Source organism: Moschus berezovskii, chromosome 24, assembly GCF_049115385.1.
Source record: "Moschus berezovskii isolate FMDL1 chromosome 24, NW_MosBer_1.0, whole genome shotgun sequence".
Lineage (NCBI taxonomy): Eukaryota > Metazoa > Chordata > Mammalia > Artiodactyla > Moschidae > Moschus > Moschus berezovskii.
In genome coordinates this window covers 7,886,005-7,905,932 of record NC_142483.1, presented here as the reverse complement: position 1 = coordinate 7,905,932, position 19,928 = coordinate 7,886,005, and the positions used below count along the sequence as shown (strand labels likewise).

General features: G+C 44.6%; 2 protein-coding genes across 3 annotated transcripts in view; both read left to right on the top strand.

Moving 5' to 3' along the window:
• The window catches only part of PRSS50 (serine protease 50), a 29,376-nt gene that overhangs the window by 3,665 nt on the left and 5,783 nt on the right, over window positions 1-19,928 (top strand). The window lies entirely within an intron of this gene.
• On the top strand, window positions 3,385-18,787 carry LOC129547583 (putative serine protease 46). The gene is made up of 5 exons (XM_055413323.2): window positions 3,385-3,466; window positions 6,340-6,517; window positions 6,696-6,952; window positions 7,709-7,872; window positions 18,364-18,787. Exons 1-5 carry the CDS (start codon window positions 3,385-3,387, stop codon window positions 18,616-18,618), a joined length of 936 nt encoding a protein of 311 aa, XP_055269298.1. The 3' UTR covers window positions 18,619-18,787.

Sequence of the window (19,928 nt, the reverse complement as noted above, 5' to 3'; positions counted from 1 at the left end):
TAACTGATTGCATCAGGTTTGTTGATTGTGTTATTCACATCCTCTCAACACTTCAGATAGTTTATAAATCTGTTGATTTCTGAGAAGTTTATCATGAGAATTAAGACTATTTCTTTTTTGGAAGGTAAAGAATATTTATTAGTTTTAAAGAATCAATGGGAGTATTGATAGATAATGATACTAAAAAATTCTACAACTTAGGGGAAACTTAGAGATTGTTTTATTATTCTTTCATATTATTCATTAAAAATGTTTTACCTGATACAGAGTTTATATGTGAAAAAGATGACATCTATAAAAACGTATGTACAGACAGGTACACCCACATTTGGGAACAAAGACTATCTATTTCCTTCTGCAATTCTAGCTTTATTTTTAAAAGCTGTATTGTTAGGAGTACAAGATTCATGCCTACTCTACCATCTTGGTGGAATATATCTATCAGTGTAAAATACACCTGGTACTGCATTTAATATTTGTTTTCACAGAGATCCAGATCATAGAGTTCAGTCCTAACTCTGCTGTAGTAATTGATTAGAATATAATTTTATATTTTGTATGTGTTTCTTATAAATTTTCCTGGGAGTTATTTTGTACATTCTATAATTTCTTGCTTCAAACATTTAATTCATTTATTTTCATTCTTTGTTACTTAGTAGTAAATACATTTAAAGTTATGGATTTGCCTTGAACATAGTAAGTTTTTTCAATGCATTGCTCTAATTACTAGTATTTTCTAAATAGTTGATAGAATGTTTTTATTTCCGTGAAATAAGTTAACCAACTTTATTTTTAAGATTTTTAAATCACTTGTTTAATCTCACTTAATTGTTATTAAATCCTTGTTCATTGCATCATGGTTAAAGATGTGGCCCAGAATAGTTCTGCTTTTAGGGAAGTTAACTGTGGTTTTCTTAGTAGTCTAGTATGTGGTTGACTTTTATAGATGTTCCATCCCTCAAAGATAGGCAGAGTTGGAGAAGACTCTCTCATTGCAAGTGAGGTTTTTCCATTTCTCGTGTATCACTATGTTTGATGTCATGATATTACATGGTGATGGTGGCAGTTTAGTTGCTAAGTCATGTCTGACTCTTGCAGCTCCATGGACTGTCGCCTGTCAGGCTCCTCTATCTGTGGAATTATCTTAGCAGGAATACTGGAGTGGGTTGCCATTTCCTTCTCCAGGGGATCTTCCTGACCCAAGGACCAAATTGGTGTCTCCTGCATTGCAGGTGAATTCTTTACTACTGAGTCACTAGGGAATCCCTTGATATTACATAGACATTATAATTTTTATCTTTTTTCACCATAAAATAACTTTATCTTTTCTATTTAAAGCTTTTATCCTGGATTACATCTTTAGAAATTAATCTTGTCATTTCTATTTTTGCTTACATATATTTAATGTATTTCGGCCCATCTTTTACTTTCAACTGCTTCATGTTACTTTGTTTTAGGTGAGTTTCAAGTAGTACATGGGAGAAGGCAGTGGCACCCCATTCCAGTACTTTTGCCTGGAAAATACCATGGATGGCAGTGCCTGGTAGGCTGCAGTCCATGGGGTCGCTAAGAGTCAGACACGACTGAGCGACTTCACTTTCACTTTTCACTTTCATGCATTGGAGAAGGAAATGGCAACCCACTCCAGTGTTCTTGCCTGGAGAATCCCAGGGATGGGGGAGCCTGGTGGGCTGCCATCTATGGGGTCGCACAGAGTTGGACACGACTGAAATGACTTAGCAGTAGCAGCAGCAGCAAGTAGCACATGAGTGGATTTTTTTTCTACCCAGTATAAGACTCTCTGACTCGTTGTATAAGTAGAGGTTTTCTCTGTATTCACATTGGTGGTCATGAATATGCTTGGTCTTTATTCAGTTATCTTTTATTATTTGTTGATCATTCCCCACAGAGCATCACTTTCCACAGAGCCAGAAGAGTAGAGATTGTTTTGCTTCTCTGGGTTTTCTTTCTTCTCTCTTTTCCTTACTCTTTTTCTCAGAGGCAATCTAATTATAGGACTAATCATTGTCTTGATTTTTGTACCGTCTATTCCCTGATGGCTCAGTGGTAAAGAACCTGCCTGCCAGTACAGGAAACATAAGATATGTGGGTTTGATCCCTGGGTCGGGAAGATCCCTTGGAGGAGGGCATGGCAACCCAGTGTAGTGTTTTTGCCCAGAGAATCCCATGGACAGAGGAGCCTGGTGGGTCCCAAAGAGTCAGACACGACTGAAGTGACTTAGCAATCCCTAAAAATAGTTTGTGCTGCCTGTTTTTTAACTTCATGCAGTATGTACCTTTTGGCATTTGACTTCTTTCAACAATATGTTTTATGAGATTTACTATGTTGCTGCACGAATTCTGTGCATTCATCCTGCCTTTGATGACAGCTGGTGGGTTTCTAGTTGGGGCTGTACTCAACAGTGCCACTGTCAACAGTCTCATGTGGCTTTCCTGCTGCTTACATGCATGATATTTCCAGGGCACACTACAAGAAACGGACCTGCAGGTTGTGAGTTAGGTGCATTTTCTGCTTTACTGAATGATCCCAGAGTTTTTCACAGTGCTGATCCCAGGCCATCTCCTGTGGCAGTGTAATGATAGCAATCTCATCACTCCATGTTCTTGACAACACTAACAACAGGGTGGAGCAGGAGTGAGTCATCCTCCTGTATAGTCTGAGGTCCGTGGGATTCTTGGGGTGGGACTTCAGTGGAGTGATGAGGAGGGGTCCCAAGATGCCACTTACTCTGCTGATTCATGAACACCCAGACTTGCAAACTGCTTCCTCTCAGGAATTTACCTTCTAGGCCCCAGACAGCTCACCTCCCTCCACCCATGAGCTGTTCTCTTAAAAGTGCAGAGGAAAAGTGTGGGAAAAAGGAAAACTCAAGTTCCAGCTCAGTCAGTCTCAGCAGGAACTAGCCATCCCCCTGTTAGAGCCTGTTTCCATACCTCCAGGGAAGCCACGAGAAGGGCTTTGAGGACCTTGAACTGGGTACTGGGCATGCCTCGCAGGCCAAGGAGTAGGCGCTGTCACAAGCCAGATGCCTTGCACTACCACAGACTCAGTGTTAGGCATACAGGGGCCCTGTCAAGGCCAAGGCTGAGCCCAGGAGGTACTGTCATGGGCCAGACACCAGGTGCCGTCACAGGCCTTGGGCTTGGCAACAGGTGCACCATACCAGAGGGGTGTCTGGCAACAGCGTCACATCACAACCCGGGCAGGTCATGACCCAGACCACCCTGTCTCCTTAGCTTCCTGATTCTGCCCCACTTCCTGCTATATAAACAAACCATGAGTTCTAGAATCCTCACACAGTGGAGATGCCCTGCCCCCAAGTCCTATTATGAGAAACAGTGAGAGCTGTTCCCTTGCTTGCTATGGCCTGTGGGCAGGGCGCTCTTCAGGGCCTCGCATCTCCATTTCCTTCTGCCAGGGCTGACAGTAACCTCTATGTTGAAGGTAGGGCTTTGGGAACATGAGGGAGAGGCAGGAGGACTCTGCCTGGGTGTCCATGTCAGCCATCCTCATGCCTGAAGGGCCTCCATTTGTCCCTGATGGGCACTTCCTTACCAGACTGCATGGTGTGCCGAGCTTGGGGACCCAGACAGTGTCAAGGCAGTTCCTGTGTGCAGGTGGCCATGAACACAAGGAAAGAGCCTTATTAAAAGTAGAATCAAACTAATAATCTGTGGAATGGATGAGCTTGTTAGGGAGGCACAGTCTCAGAGAACCAGGCCTTGTGCTGAGGACAGTGTGGTTGTAGGTGACTGCTCACCCCATGGAAGGCATCATTCACGTGGCTTGTCTCAGCACCCCATGAGGTGGACCGTTTCACAATGGGAACCTGCGGCCCAGAGAACTAAATGCTTATGCAGCCAGGATTCAATACCGATTTTCAACAGACTCTTTGGGGGTAAAAAGTTTGGGACCCCATGTGACAAAGTCTGCAATCCCACCCTAACTGACCACATGTAATATTGTGGTGTCAGCCCTGGTTCAGATTCCCTGCCAGCTGCCCATTCTGCCCCTTGGCAGAAAATATGCTGGCATGGCATCTGTTGGTAGGGATGTGTCCCCCAACTTGGGGACTTTGTCCTTTTCCCTTACTGTGTGACTTGCCTTCCCAGACCAGTTCCTCCAGTGAGGGGCTGAATGAATGAGTGCCGTCCTGCCCTCTGCTGTCCTCAGGCATCTGTGACGCTTGGGGCTGGTGAGGATGTGCACTGCTCCTCACTGCTGATGGCTGTGCCTGTGATGATGTGGGGGTGAGGAGCTGCGACCTGGTAGGGATGGAGGTCATGAGCCAAGACAGGTGTCTCCATCACCATGTGTGAGTGCAGGTGGTGACATCAGAATACAGCTTGTGAGTGGGAATGCTTGCACTCTGGAACTCCGAGAAGGGGTGGAGGTGATCTGCAGTGGTCTCTTGGAGCCACTAAGTGTCCCCTGTATGTGGAATAGTATCACTGTGCCTATGAGAAGATTGATCTGCAACATCTCGTGCCCCCAAATAAATCCATCCTGGTTCCCTAAGGATTCAGCTTCTGTACTTGGTGCTGGCATCTGGTGCTGGCATCTCCAAGCTGAGTCCTGCAAATCTTGCATAAGCTTTTGGGGGAAGAGATCAGAGTCAGTGTTGTCCTGGACATGAGTTCTGAGGAGTGCTGTTCTCTGAAACTGAAGAACCCACTATAGTTGTGGAGCACACAAGCAAAGCCCAGCCCTTCCTCCTAGAGCTGTCAGTTCCTTCCTTGCCGCTCACTGGCCCCAACAGCGGGAGTGGGAGGAGAAGGGGCTGCATTAAACTAGATACGAGATTTAGATGTTCAAGTGGTGAAGTTCATTCTGTGGGACCCTGGCTCTCCAGGGCCTTAGCCTTGTGAGAAAGGAAAGGGCAAGACTTTGGAAGCCTTCTCTTTCCTCCCAAAGTCTCCATTGGGGTAGGCTGTAATCTGAAACAAGGTAGCCATAAGCCCACCACAGTATATGAGAAAGGCTGGAAAATAAAGCCATCCCACCTTGGGCAGACAGAAAATAGGACAGCAAGCCATTGGCCAGAGACATGGGCAAGAATGGAGCAATGAGAGGGCAAGGCAGACAAAACTCCATGGAGATGTTGGGGCCTGTGTGGGTGCCCGTGGATCCCTGTAGGGAGCTGAGGCTGAGGGTAAAGGTGACCAGGCTCAGATGTGGCAAGGACACCAGCCACCCACATGTGATAGCAGTACCAAGAGCCCTTGGACATGGTGGAACAAGGCCAAACATCAGTGGTTTGGGACTCTGAGGGATTGCTATGAGGCATGGCCCAGTAGATGTTTCTGCTAGTGTATGGGTCGCAATAGATTATTAGCCTCGTCTGTTGGTTGTTGTACCCTCTCCACCACCACCATAATTCCTCTCCTGCCCCTTCCCCCCATTCCCAGGCAAGGGGGAATGCTTGCTGCTGCTGAGTCCCTGAAGCTCTTGGCGGCACTGCACGCTGAACTGCTTAGGGAAACACTTGCTGGAACCACGTCTGCTTGAGACAGTGTAAACACACGTCCAAGTTTACATGTAATGAGGAGGTCTCTGACCTCCCTGTGACGGCTTCCAGACCAGTTCAAACTTGGCAGCCGGTTATACACTGATAAAAAACCTTTTTGTCTTTCATCTCAGTCTCCAACCTTTGCCGTAGAATTTCTCCTTTTCCTGTCCTCAATGATGTTGAGTTGTTAAATACTAGTCCAGGAAGGTCCAGTTCGAAATCTGAGTCTTATAGCCAGTTCAATGCAGCCCTGTCTCCTCCCACTCATGCTGTTGGGGCCAGTGAGGGGAAAGGAGGGAACTGACAAGCATCTTGACTTGTTTCCTAGAATAGTCACAGAGAGCACACCTTCAGGGCTGGTGGTCCATGGAGGCAGGTCCTGGAGTTGTACAGTGTGACATCACTGTCCGCTGCTTTCTGGCTACAACTGACTAGCAGCCCCGCTCATTGTGCCCCATCACTTAGTGCTTGACTGACTCTCATCCCTCTGATGATTCTCTTTTCCCCTTCACTCCCCTAACCTTTTGCTTGTGTTAACAAGGGAGAAGGGATGACTCCTGGGCTGTTGGATCCAAACAAACCCTGGAGAGGTTGTCTGGTCCCCATTGTTTGGAGGCTCTCTTTTTAGCACGGGGCTCCTGCTGTCTCTGGGCCTTTGGTTGCCACTTTGGGGGTGGTGAGAAAAGTCCCTCCTCACATGTGCATGTGACAGTGGCTGCTTGTGACGGCTGGAAGACTGAGGGCTGCCCCTTGCTGCCTGAGAGTCTGCATGAGGCTGCCATGGCCCCCTCTCTACCTTTTTCCTAAGGGTCCTGGTTCCGGGGTTGTGGTCAGACTAACATCTCCTGCAAGAATGTGAACGGAAAGCTAGTGGAGGTAGGCAAGTGGCCATGGCAGGTGAGCATCCTATTCCTGGGCATGAACATCTGCAGCGGCTCCCTCATCCACCGCCAGTGGGTCCTTACAGCTGCGCACTGCTTACAGAGGTCAGTCAGGGTGGCCAGCGGTCTCAGGGGCTCTGCATTTTGGCCTGGGAGGCCCTGCTGATTCTGGTGATCCGGGAGTAGGGATGGCTGGGTAGCCCTGTGCTCAGCTTGTGTCTCTCTATCTGTTCCATGTTTGACCTCACTGCTGGTGATCTGCCTCCTACCCATGACCCTGCAGATCCAAGGACCCCTTGTCATACTCCGTGAAGATGGGAGTTCAGAGCCTCTCAGAAAATGGTACCGAACTTCCAGTCACTCGCATCGTGATTCATGAGGGTTTCACTAACCTGTCCCAGGATCTTGCCCTCCTGAAGCTCAGGGACTCTGTCTCCTGGTCCCCACTCATCCAGCCTGTCTGTCTACCTAACCCCAAACTCAAGCCATCTTTTGGATCCCTGTGCTGGATGATCGGGTGGGGGAAAATGGATATTCACGGTAAGTGAAAGCAGGCTGAGGCCTCAAGACACCTGCCTCTTCGGAACAGAGCTCCGCCAGGGGCTCCTCCATCCCATTCCTTTATTCACTCCATCAGCAAACATTTCCTGAGCACCTAAATGCTGCACACTGTCCTGAACTCGGTTGATGGGGGAATATATACAGCACCCTGGTGTAAAAGACACCCACGATGTCCATGGATCTCAGTGCCCAAAGTTAAGTTAAATCCAATGTCGAACTCTCACCTTGCAACCTGGAAGGAAATTAACTGTGTTACTGGGATTCCCTGTCTGCAGGTGGCACAGGGCCCATGGTCTCAGGGGCTATCTAGACATTGGGTAGCCATTTACACACTTGTTGCCTTGAGCACCAAGACTTCCTGTCCCCTGTTGCTGTCACTCTGAGGTCCTAGAATTGAGCCTTTGTGGGGTCCTGCCTTCCAGGGGGTGGCTCCGTCTAGGCTTTAGGATCTTGCCACCTTGGCAGGTAGCAATGGAGCAGTGCTCAGCCACTCATGCTCATGAAACCTGAATCCTTGGCTTCATTCTGTGCCTGGATATTGTTCTGAGCCCCTCAGGAGACTTTTGCTTAGATTTTTTAACGCACTGGGCATTTTCAAAAGTCAGACTGTGGAGTGGGGCCTTTGTGAATCACTCTCCTAGGAAGTGGCCCTGCCTCCCACGTTATGAATCTGGATAGCTCCAAGATGGAGATGAGCTGAAGAGATAGTGAGGCAGGATCTCTCTGTCTCTCCAGTGAACCCACAGTCCCCCTACAGCCTTCAGGAGGTGGCTGTCAAGATCATAAATAATGATATCTGCAATCAACAATACAAGTTCCTCTTCTTGACAGACCAGAAGAAGTTACTTGGGAATGACATGATTTGTGCTGCCTCACATTTGGGCATGGATACCTGTCAGGTGCGCAGTGTCTAGACCTGGGCAAGAAGGTGACATTTAGGGGTCATGCATTCTTTGCCACATGGCACTGGGAGATTAAAAGTCCCTGGACTTCAGTTCCCCCACTCTGTAAAACAGGGATGAAAATCCTTTTCACTCCTCTCCCCAGTTAGAGTTAATAGTGGCAGTACTTACAGGGAACTGATGGGTGATAGGCTGTGCGTACTTTCATCCTTAATAGTCATTGCCAAATTGTTTTCCAAAGTGATTGTATTAATCTATAGTCTTACAGCAGTGTTTGAAAATTTCATTGCCCTATATCCTTGCCAACTTTTGGTATTGGTCAGACTAAAATGTTCTCCATTCAGAGGATGGGAACTAGAGAAATAGTGTCCTGTGGTGGTTGCATGTACATGTTCCAGTTACTCGTGTACTTGCGCATCCTTCCATGTGTTTATTCACCACTCATGATTCTTTTTCTGTGAGTCACTTGTTCAGATCTTTTATACATTTTCTATTGTTTGCTGTTTTCTTTTTATTATGTTTTTATATTTTGGATACTGATTTTATGTTGATTATATATATTGTAAATATTTTTTTGAAATCATTTTATCCATACTGTATTTGCTGAACAGCAATTTAGATTTTTTAAAACATTTTTTTTGAAGTATAGTTGATTTACAGTGTTGTGTTAGCAATTTAGTTTTTATTTCAGTCAAACATATATCCATTTTTTTCCCTTTTGGCCTATGCTTATTTAAGAAATCCTTCATTTTCCTGAGGTTATAAAGACATTTTCCTTGTTTTCTTTTTAAAGTTTGGAAATTTTGGTTTCTACATTTAGGTCTTGAATCATGTGCATTCATTTTGTGAGTAGTGAAAGTTAGAGGTCTATTTTTATTTATTTCTGTGTATGGACTACCAGTTTTCCCAGTGTCATTCAGTGAAAAAAACCATTTCCTTTACTGGCTATCACCACTAATCACATAAATCAAATTTCTGTGTGCTGCTGCTGCTGCCAAGTCGCTTCAGTTGTGTCTAACTCTGTGTGATCCCATAGACGGCAGCCCACCAGGCTCCCCTGTCCCTGGGATTCTTCAGGCAAGAACACTGGAGTGGGTTGCCATTTCCTTCTCTAATAAATTTCTGTGTACACAGAGTATCATTTCTTGAATTTGACATTTTAACTTTTTTTCATCTTTAATACAAGTGTTTCTTTTGGTTTTTTTAAATTGAAGTATAGTTGATTTATTGTGTTAGTTTCAGGTATATAGCATAGCGATTCAGTGTTTTTGCAGATTATATTCCATCATAAGTTATTACCTGATAATGAGTATAAGTTCTGTCCTGTACAGTATATGCTTATTGCTTATCTATTTTATATATATTGAATAGTAGTTTGTATCTGTTAATCCCATGCCCCTAATTTGTTCCTCCCTGCGTCCCTTCTCCCTTTGGTAACCACAAGATTGTTTTATGCATCAGTGACTGTGTTTCTGTTTTGTGTGTACATTCATTTGTATTCTTAGTTCAGTTCAGTTCAGTTCAGTTGCTCAGTCGTGTCCGACTCTTTGCGACCCCATGAATCACAGCACGCCAGGCCTCCCTGTCCATCACCAATTCCCGGAGATCACTCAAACTCATGTCCAGCGAGTCGGTGATGCCATCTAGCCATCTCATTCTTTGTTGTCCCTGTCTCCTCCCGCCCCCAATCCTTCCCAGCATCAGAGTCTTTTCCAGTGAGTCAACACGTTGCATGAGGTGGCCAAAGTTTTGGAGTTTCAGCTTTAGCATCAGTCCTTCCAATGAATACCCAGGATCGATCTTCTCTAGAATGGACTGGTTGGATCTCCTTGCAGTCCAAGGGACTCTCAAGAGTCTTTTCCAGCACCACAGTTCAAAAGCATCAATTCTTCGGCGATCAGCTTTCTTCACAGTCCAACTCTCATATCCATACATGACCACGGGAAAAACCATAGCCTTGACTAGACGGACCTTGGTTGGCAAAGTAATGTCTCTGCTTTTTAATATGCTGTCTAGGTTGGTCATAATTTTCCTTCCAAGGAGTAGTGTAACTCAATTCTTTTAGTGTTGCTTGTCTGAGAAATTTTTTCTCTCTACTTCTGTTCTAAATTAGAATATTGTTGGGTAGAGTATCCTAGGTTTCAGGTCTTTCCTTTGTCATGAATTTGAGTATATTATGCCACTTCCTTCTGGTCTGCAAAGCTTTTGCAGAGAAATCAGCTGATAGCTTTAAGGGGGTTCCCTTGTACATGACTTTGTTTTTCTCTTGCTGCCTTTAGGATTTTCTCTAACTTTTGCCATTAGAAATATTTATTTATTTATGGCTGTGTTGGTTATTGGTTGCTGCAAGGACTTTCTCTAGTTGCCACAAGTGGGGGCTAGTAGTTGTGATGCAAAGGCTTCTCACTGTGATGACTTCTCTCATTGCAGAGCATGGGCTTTAGGGTGGGTAGGCTTCAGTAGTTGTGGTGCACAGGCTTAGTTGCCCCACTACATGTGGAACCTTCCCAGACTAGGGATCCAACCCATGTCCTCTGTGTTGCAAGGTGGATTTTTAACCACTGGACCACCAGGGAAGCCCTGATTTTTGCCATTTTAGCTATAATATGTATTGGTGTGGGAATGTTTTGATTCATTTTGTTTGGGACCCTCTGTGCTTTCTGTACCTGGATATGTTTCTTCCTTTAGGCCTAGGAAGTTTTTAGCCATAATTTCTTCAAATACATTTTCTTTTTGTAAAAATTATTTATTTATTTGACTGTGCTGGATCTTTGTTAACGCATGGGCTTTCACTAGTTGCGGCAAGTGGGGGCTATTCTTCATTGTGGTGTTCAGGCTTTTTATTGTGGTTGCTTCTCTTTTTGCGGAGCATGGGCTCTAGGCAAACAGGCTTTAGTAGTTGTGGGGCAAGGGTTCAGTAGTTGTGGCTCATGGGCTCAGTTGATCCACGGCATGTGGGATCTTCCTGGACCTGAGATTGAACTCATGTCCTATGCATTGTCAGGTGGAATCCCAATCACTGGACCACCAGGGAAGTTCCTTCAAATACATTTTCAATCCCCTTCTCTCTCTTCTCCTTCTGGAATCCCTATTATGCATACATTGGCATCTTTTATATTATACCCATAGATCTCATATTTTGCTTTATTTGTTTTTTTTTTGTTTGTTTGTTTTTCATTTGTCTCTCTGCTGTTCAGATTCAGTGATTTCCATTATTCTATCTTCCAGATCTCTTATGTATTCTTCTTTGTTATTTTGTTGGCTATGCATTGCTTCTAGAGTGCCTTTTATCTCAGAAATTGATTTATCTATTTTTGATTGGGCCTTCTTTGTAGTTCTACTTTCTTGTTAAAATCATCTATGCTTATACTGATATTCTTTCTTAATTCACTTAGCATTTTTATCACCAACTTAAACATTTATTTGGCTGCACCAGGTCTCAGTTGTGGCACAGGGAATTGTCGATCTTCATTTCAACATGTGGTATCTTTAGTTGGGGCATGAGAACTCGTAGTTGTAGCACGTGGGGTCTAGTTCCTTGATCAGGAATTGAACCCAGGCCCCCTGCATTGGGCACACAGAGTCTTAGCCACTGGACCACCAAGGAAGTCCCCATTACCAACCTTTTGAACTCAGTGTCTGGTAGACTGATTATCTCTGTTTTGTGATTTGTTCTGGGGTTTTCTTTTGTTCTTTCAGCTAGGAGTAAGTTTCTTTCTTTTAATTTTACTTAACTTTCTCTGTCTCTATGAACTGAGGTGAAGCACGGTTGTCTGTTGTGGTCTTGAAGGGGCGGTGCTTTTGTGTGGAAGTGTCCATTTGTAGGCTGTGTGTGCCCGGTGTCTTTGGTGTGAGGGCTGGATTTGATGTAGATGCCAGCCAAGTCTTTCCGCGTGGTGTGCTGGCCACTGTCACCTTGATGGAAGGTGTGGCTGCCATTAGAGGAGCTAGAGACTGTGCAGGGTATGAGCTGGGACTTCCTCTCTGCTCCCTCTGTCTGACCGCCCTGTCAGGGGTGGAGTTTGCTCCCACATTGCTAGGAAACCCTGAGGTCAAGTTCAAGCTAATTCTGTTCCCTTTAAGTATGTGTTTTTCTTCTCCCTACACTGGCACTTTTGCCCCAAAGGAGGGGACTGCTGAAGTAAATGGGGCTTGTGTGCTTACACAGGTCTGTTGCGCTGCCAGAGTAGGCTTCTGGGGCTCTGCTCACACATAGCCCAAGACTGAGTCTTTCCCTGCTTGGTTGTCCCACACCTGGTGCTGTGTCGTGGTGTGGAATGGGAGTGGGGATGGTGGTGTTGGTCGCAAGGGTTCAAGTGGCTATACTGCCACCAGAGGTCCAGGCTGTCTCTGTGGTGCTGTTTGAGTAAGTGCCAATCATGGCCACTGTCCCCACATTTGGACCCCACCCCAGACCCCTGTGCCGCCTCTGCCTTGCTAGAATGACTCTTTTCCCAGGACCCAGCTGCCCTCCATTCTGTGCCAAGCTGTGGCATCATGTGACTGGGGTTTACGTTTAAGGCAGTAAGGCAGCAGTCATTAGGCAGACGTCTCTCTAACTTGTCATTAAGCTAGCACTGGCACAGCCCTCGTGCGTGGCATCTAGGTTTCTCCTGCCTATCTGTCCCAGTGGTTCTCCCAGAAGCCAAGGGGCTTGTCCCCTCCATGTAGGACCCCAGGACTGGGATGGCCATTCTATGGCTTGACTTGCCATAGACTTTCCTCTTTCACTTCCATCAAGAGGCTTTTGAGTTCCTCTTCACTTTCTGCCAAAAGGGTGGTGTCATCTGCGTATCTGAGGTTATTGATATTTCTCCCGGCGTCTCAATTCCAGCTTGTGCTTCTTCCAGCCCAGCGTTCCTCATGATGTACTCTGCATACAAGTTAAATAAGCAGGGTGACAATATACAGCCTTGACGAACTCCTTTTCCTATTTGGAACCTGTCTGTTGTTCCATGTCCAGTTCTAACTGTTGCTTCCTGACCTGCATACAGGTTTCTCAAGAGGCAGGTCAAGTGGTCTGGTATTCCCATCTCTTTCAGAATGTTCCACAGTTTATTGTGATCCACACAGTCAAAGGCTTTGGCATAGTCAGTGAAGCAGAAATAGATGTTTTTCTGGAACTCTCTTGCTTTTTCCATGATCCATGAGATGCTGGCAATTTGATCTCTGGTTCCTCTGCCTTTTCTAAAACCAGCTTGGACATCTGGAAGTTCATGGTTCACGTATTGCTGAAGCCTGGCTTAGAGAATTTTGAGCATGACTTTACTAGCGTGTGAGATGAGTGCAATTGTGCAGTAGTTTGAGCATTCTTTGGCATTGCCTTTCTTTGGGATTTGGATGAAGACTGACTTTTTCCAGTCCTGTGGCTACTGCTGAGTTTTCCAAATTTGCTGGCATATTGAGTGCAGCACTTTCACAGCATCATCTTTCAGGATTTGAAATAGCTTAGCTGGAATTCCATCACTTCCATTAGCTTTGTTTGTAGTGATGCTTTCTAAGGCCCACTTGACTTCACATTCCAGGGTGTCTGGCTCTAGGTGAGTGATCACACCATCGTGATTATCTTGGTCGTGAAGATCTTTTTTGTACAGTTCTTCTGTGTATTCTTGCCATCTCTTCTTAATATCTTCTGCTTCTGTTAGGTCCACACCATTTCTGTCCTTTATTGGGCCCATCTTTGCATGAAATGTTCCCTTGGTATCTCTAATTTTCTTGAAGAGATCTCTTGTCTTTCCTATTCTGTTGTTTTCCTCTATTTCTTTGCATTGATCGCTGAGGAAGGCTTTCTTATCTCTCTTTGCCATTCTTTGGAAATGTTTTAGTTATATGTCTTATAAACAATATAAAGCTCAGTGCCTTATACTTTCCAACACATTTGGGAGGCTTTCCTTTAATCCATTTACCAAGAAGAATGTTTCTTTTTATACCCCTCACTTTATGTATTGGTTTGATTTTTTTTTTCCACTCTACTTTTTCCCTGTACTGGTTTAAAAGTTATATCTCAGTGTCATTCTCCTGTTGGTCACCTGATAGTTTCCACACATGTATTTAAATTTAACATCCAGGGTTAATCAATGTCTACAGCTTCCTCAGCAGAACAAGAATCTTCCTTCCTTTTGACTTGACCTACTTCCAAACACCAGACTCATTTTGTTGAAAACATCTAGGAGTTCAGCTCACTGAACCCTTTTATTATATCCCAGGAGTTTTTGTTGACTCTCTTGGGCTTTCCAGGTCTATGCCCATATGAGCTATGATTAGTGTTGATTTTGCCTCTTTCGTTTTCATGATTTTTACTTTTTCCATTATTCTGGGTACTGTCCCTGAAAGCAGCCTAGAATTGTGGCTCTGCTTTTTCTTGTTGCTGACCTTCTTGGACGTGCTTCCCATACTTCATTATGAAGCATCTTGCTAACATGGCATATCATCTGTGGAGGAGAGAGCGATTGCTTTCTGTTTCACTGTGGCATTTTATTTCAGGAACGAATGCTAAACTTCATAAAACATATTTTCTGCATCTATCAAGATGACTATACTCTTCAGCATGCTAAGTTGGTTCTGTGAACAGATTCTTCGTCCATTTACCATGCCTGCTAGGATCAGCCCTCCCTGGTCATAGTGTGCTTTGGTTTCATTCATCTGTTGTATTCAGATTTATAATATCCTTTTTTAGGATATGTTTAATTTATATCTTCATCCAACAGACCACCCTGTCCTGGGCCCTGGACCAGACACAGGATAGTGGTGGTGCACAGCCCAGGAAAGGTACTGGCCCTGGAACAGCAGTCCTATGAGACACCATACACGCAGTCTCTGCATTGTGTTTTGTTTTCCTCCAGTGAGACTGGGCTGCATTTAAGGTGTTGAGAAAGGCACTCCACTTGTCAAATTATAGAGTCACAACTATGCTTCACTTGAAAGTACAACCTATGTTCTAGAACATTTGAAACGACATAAATTATCTGTTCCTTGAATGCTAGAAAGAAGTTGCCTGTAAAACCACATAGACCTGTTCTCATTTGAAGGGGTAGTTCTTGAGCAGTATTTAACATTATTTTGTCCATGGCTAATTGGCTTATGATTTGTATTTTCTTAGAAATTATTCATTTCATCCAGAATTTAAATTCATAAAGAGAAAGTTATAAACAGTCTTCAGCTCCTAGAAAGTGTATTTTCCCTGGATCTGATTTTAATCTCTTCTACTTACACCACAAATATTTGCATTTTCCTCCTCTTTCAGTTTTCTTTGGTAGGACTTAAAAGGTATTTATCTATTTTGTTGTTTTTTAAGGAAAAGTGATTGATTTTATTTCTCGTCTGATTTTTTTGCTTTCTAATGCATGACATCTCCTTTTTGCCTTTATTAATTCCATTTTAAGTGTCTTCAGCTGAATGTGCAGTGATAAATAATTGATAATAATTTATTTTCATTCTCTCTTGTTTGATGTTAAAAGTATTTAGACTAAGACTATTCTCTGTGCAATTTTGGCCCACATCCCATGGGCTTTGCAATATATGGTATTCTTATCTTTCTGCGTTCCAACTGTAGATTTTAATTCTGTTTTTACTTTAGCATTTTTGAAAGTTAATTTTTTCCCCTCTGATGGGGGTGTTTCACATTTTTTTTATTGGGTTCTGGCTTTATTTCACTGTGGTAAGAGAATGTCCACACATAGGATCTTTCTTTTGCCTTCCAATTTTCTCTCTCTTTTTCTCTGAGTTTAACTCTGGATTCCCAGAGTCCAGTCAACCATATCTCTCAGGTAAGGGTCCTCACACTATCATTACTAGCTTAATTATCACTGGCTTGATTTTCCCCTTCATCTTCCATTTTCTCTCCCCATATAAGGCCCCTACTGAAATGTGTTTAGTAATGTCTTTAAAGATGTTTGTATCTTTGAAAAATGTGTAGCGTGATATATGGGTATTTTAATTTACGTAACTGATGTTGTTCTACATTCCCCTCCTGTATTTGTTTGTTGAGGAATCTCAATTTGTTAGAGAATCCACATTAGTTTTATTCTTTCGAGTCATCTCCCCCGTGTGCCCTATGTCAAATCTTTCTCTCTTCTCCATTTTGGGAGGAGCCCATAATACTCAGTTACTTTCAGTTAGTAAATGCCTTGTCCTATCATAAGCCTCAATTTAAAAATCAGTTTGATTTAAACTTCGCCAAGCCCGCTCTACCTCCCTGGAGTTTTGTTATGGTGGGGTGCAAATCAATTTTTCTCTGTCAGTTTCCCTACCACCTACAACAGAGACCTTCTTTTCCACAGTCATGACACTTTCTGGAGCATGTGCCAAGTTTCCTCACTTGCAGGCATCTGGCTGGCTCTCCATTGCCCCAGTGGTCTATTTTTCTGTTTTTATGCTAGTGCCATAGTTTGTATAATTATAGCTTTGAAATATATCTAACTCTGGTTAGATATATCTCCAGTCCCCAGCCTCTCCGGTTTGCTCTTTTTTTCTCAAACTTGTTATAGAATTCATGGCCTTTATCCTTTAATATTAGTTCTAGAATCAGACTGTCAAGGTCCTGAAAAAATCCTGGTAGCATTTTATTTGGAATTGCTTGAATGTTAGAGGTCAATGCAAGAACTGACATTGTCACAATATTTTGACTGTTTCACTCTCTAATGAGTAGAGATAAAAGATATTTATAAAATGTGTTTGGAGAACAAAGAATAACACACCATACCTTCACCACCAAGCCTACAAAATAGTGCATCACCAGAAACTTTGAGGCTCTCATGTGATGATTTCTGAATATCAAACTGTGAAGGCTCTGATGATGCTTTTGGTTTTTTCTGCTGGTTGGCATTTGCTCTTGGTGCCTCAACTTCCCTGTGTGCGGGGTGATGTTTTAAGAGTGATGACATGCTCTTTAGAGTGTTCTTCATGGGAGTTCGCTGAAGCATGGCTCGAAAATGAGGTCCTTCAGATAGAATCTATATTTGCTTCTGCCAGGTACCAGGGCATAAAGCCAACCAAGAACCGCTTTAAACGATGTTCTTGGCTCAATTTTTTTTAATCACCCAGACAGTGTGAATTTGAATTACAAGTTCACATGAGGGCAGGTGTTCCCAGTTCATCCTCACACAGAAGGTGTGGTCCTTTTTGGCAGGAATAACTTTTCGCAGGAGATTTCCTCTTGGGCTCCCCATCTTGAGCAGGCTCTGGGTTTTGCATTTTGTCTTTTGCACCCATAAATGAGGTTGTGAAAACCAAAGCTCAGTTTCACTGGGTTTGGCCCGTGGCCTTGGGACAAAATGTCATCTTCTCGGCTTTGCTGTCAGCTCTCTGGGTTTCAGCCCTCCCTTGGGTTTTGCAATCTGAGGAGTCTATTTTCTTGCCAGCTCACCCATGCATTTAAAATGATAATTAAAAAAAAAAAACTCATGTTATCTTCAGCAAGGTGGGATAGGGGATCTAGCCTTCCACGCTTCAGGAAGCCAGATGCTGAGAATTGACAGATTTACACTGTTTTAAATTGCCTCGCCTAAGAACAATAGTTTATCTGTACATTAATGTAGGTCTTCCTTTATCTTATTAAGTATGATTTGTTATTTTTCCTTATATATCTTATGCACTCTTCATTAGATTACGTCTTATAAATCTTGGTTTGCTGCTGCTGCTAAGTCACTTCAGTTGTGTCTGACTCTGTGCAACTCCATAGACGGCAGCCACCAGGCTCTGCCATCCCTGGGATTCTCCAGGCAAGAACACTGGAGTGGGTTGCCATTTCCTTCTCCAATGCATGAAAGTGAAAAGTGAAAGTGAAAGTGAAGTCGTGTCCAACCCTTAGCGACCCCATGAACTGTAGCCTACCAGGCTCCTCCATCCATGGGATTCTCCAGGCAAGAGTACTGGAGTGGGGTGCCATTGCCTTCTCCAAATCTTGGTTTACATTACATTAAAATATATATGTATACATATAGGGAGGGAGGGAGAGCATGGGCTATTTTTCTGATTTATAAAACTTTTCAACAATACTGAGGAGTGTAGGATAGTTTAAAAAATCATAAACCCATCATCAGCAGAAATAAGGGCTGTTACCTTTTGATGTTTGCTGTTGTAAACATTCTTTCATTTGCCTCTGCTTTGCATGAAAAGAGAGGGGGCAGATTTTCATTTCAAATAGTTCATTATGCCAGCAGGATGGTAGGAAAGGAGAAAGTCAAGGGTAACACCTTGGAGGCCCACCACAATTTAGAGAGAGGGCAGAGGAGGGGACTGGGGAGTTATGGTCAGAGGGTTAGCAGGGGAGTGAAGAGAGGGGCCAGTGTGATCCTGAGCTCAGGCTCCAGAACAGAGCTTCCATGTCACAGGGCAGGCTCCTAGCTATGCCTCATTATCAGGGACAGCACAGGCCTAATACAGCTCTTGTTAAGGACATGGCCTGGGAAGGTGCAAGTTTATTTGTCCAGGACCTGCAAGGAGGCCCTCCTGCTGCCTCCCTTATGCCGCCCTTGCTCCCTTCCACAGGGTAACTCTGGCAATTCCCTGGTCTGCCAAATGAACAACACCTGGATTCAGATGGGGGTGGTGAGCTGGAGCTTTAGCTGCAACCGGCGCCACTTCCCAGCTATCTACACCAGCACCTCCTACTTCACTGACTGGATGAAGAAGGAGATGGGTGATGTGAAGTTCGTCAGCAGGGCCGGGCCTGCCTGCCTTAGCCCTGTCTTCCTCACTAGCTCCATCCTGCTGATCTCCTTGGGCTGCCTGTGGCTCCTGTGAGTGATGTTTCCTGGGCGTCCCTCCCGGATGCAGCTGCTTCCTTCCCTCTGTCTGTCCTGAGGAGAAGTGGAGACTGGAGGAGCACAGGCCATCAGGGCAAGTCCATGGGGGAGGGTTCCAGAGCCACTGTTTTTTCAATTGTTCAATGAAGATGCTCTTGAACTTTGTGTCACCGAAGTCATCATCTTTTTTCTTGACTTTGGCCAGAGCCTCCCCACCCCCAAGACGCCTGGCTGTCTTCTCAAGGGGAGCCTCCCTGATAGCCTTCCTTGTGCTTGTACTCATCCTGTTCCCCTCTCTGGACTACAGTTTCCTCTTCTACCAATATGAAGCTGGACTCTGTGATCCCCACTCTCTACTTAGTAATCCCAGCACTCCAGCAATCCCCAGGCCCCCATGGCCGTGCCCTGGGTCTCTGACCCTCAGTTTCTTACTATGAGGGTTGTCTTCTTCCCAGGAAACTCAAAGTGACCAGACCTGCACTTGTGCACTCAGTCCCAGAACTGTGAGCCTCTCCCAAGCCCTCATATCACCCTAAGAGTCTACAGAGCTGGACCAGTTCCTCCTCCCTCCCTGGCAGGAATGAGTGATGATGAAAGGCAGGGAGGGGCAAGGCAGAGTGCCTGCTTAGGTGACTGTGGGGGGTGACTGCACCCTAAGCTCCTGAGCTGCCTTAGTGACATCTGTCATACTCTGAAGAGGAAGAGCAGGCCCAAGCTAGCCAGACTGAGAGGGCAGAGCCCTACCACCTCTGTGGGAGGTAGCATGGGAGCCCATCAGGCCTGGTGGGCCTCAGGTTCCCAGTGGCCGGCTATCCTTGCCCTCGGGCTGCAGAACATAGTTAGGTGTGGTTTGCTGGAGACTAGAGGACTGAATGGCCAGCCCTATTGTCTGTCCCAAGAGAGCAGGCCCTAGCAAAAGTTAAATTGTTCTAGTCTGATTTAACTTTCACCTTTTATTGGGCTAGAATTGCCCAACAGCTTTGAATTAAAACTTCTCATAGGATTTCCCCCGACTACCTTTTAACTGTATTATCCATCTGTGTCACTGAGCAATCAAAATGTTCCCCGACTTCCAGTGCACCAAGAAGAGCCCACTGGTCACCATCACTCATTTACTGTCTATGGAAACCTCATCTGTGCCATCTTTCTAAGCGGATGGATCTGTAAGGGAAGGACATTTGCTGAATGGAGGTTGAGGGTCAGGGGTGGGGAACAATGCTTAAAACTATGCACTCTTGAAAAATCGTTATTGAAAACATTTCAATCTGCTTAATTTCAGTACTCTGGGGCAAGGCCCCACTGTAGTTA

Bases quoted from the DNA above. Each gene is read 5' to 3' on its own strand.
- LOC129547583 (XM_055413323.2), top strand. From the start codon at position 3,385: ATGGCCTGTGGGCAGGGCGCTCTTCAGGGCCTCGCATCTCCATTTCCT. The intron at 3,467-6,339 runs GTAGGGCTTTGG...CTTTTTCCTAAG, and splicing joins CAGTAACCTCTATGTTGAAG to GGTCCTGGTTCCGGGGTTGT. The intron at 6,953-7,708 runs GTAAGTGAAAGC...CTGTCTCTCCAG, and splicing joins GGGGAAAATGGATATTCACG to TGAACCCACAGTCCCCCTAC.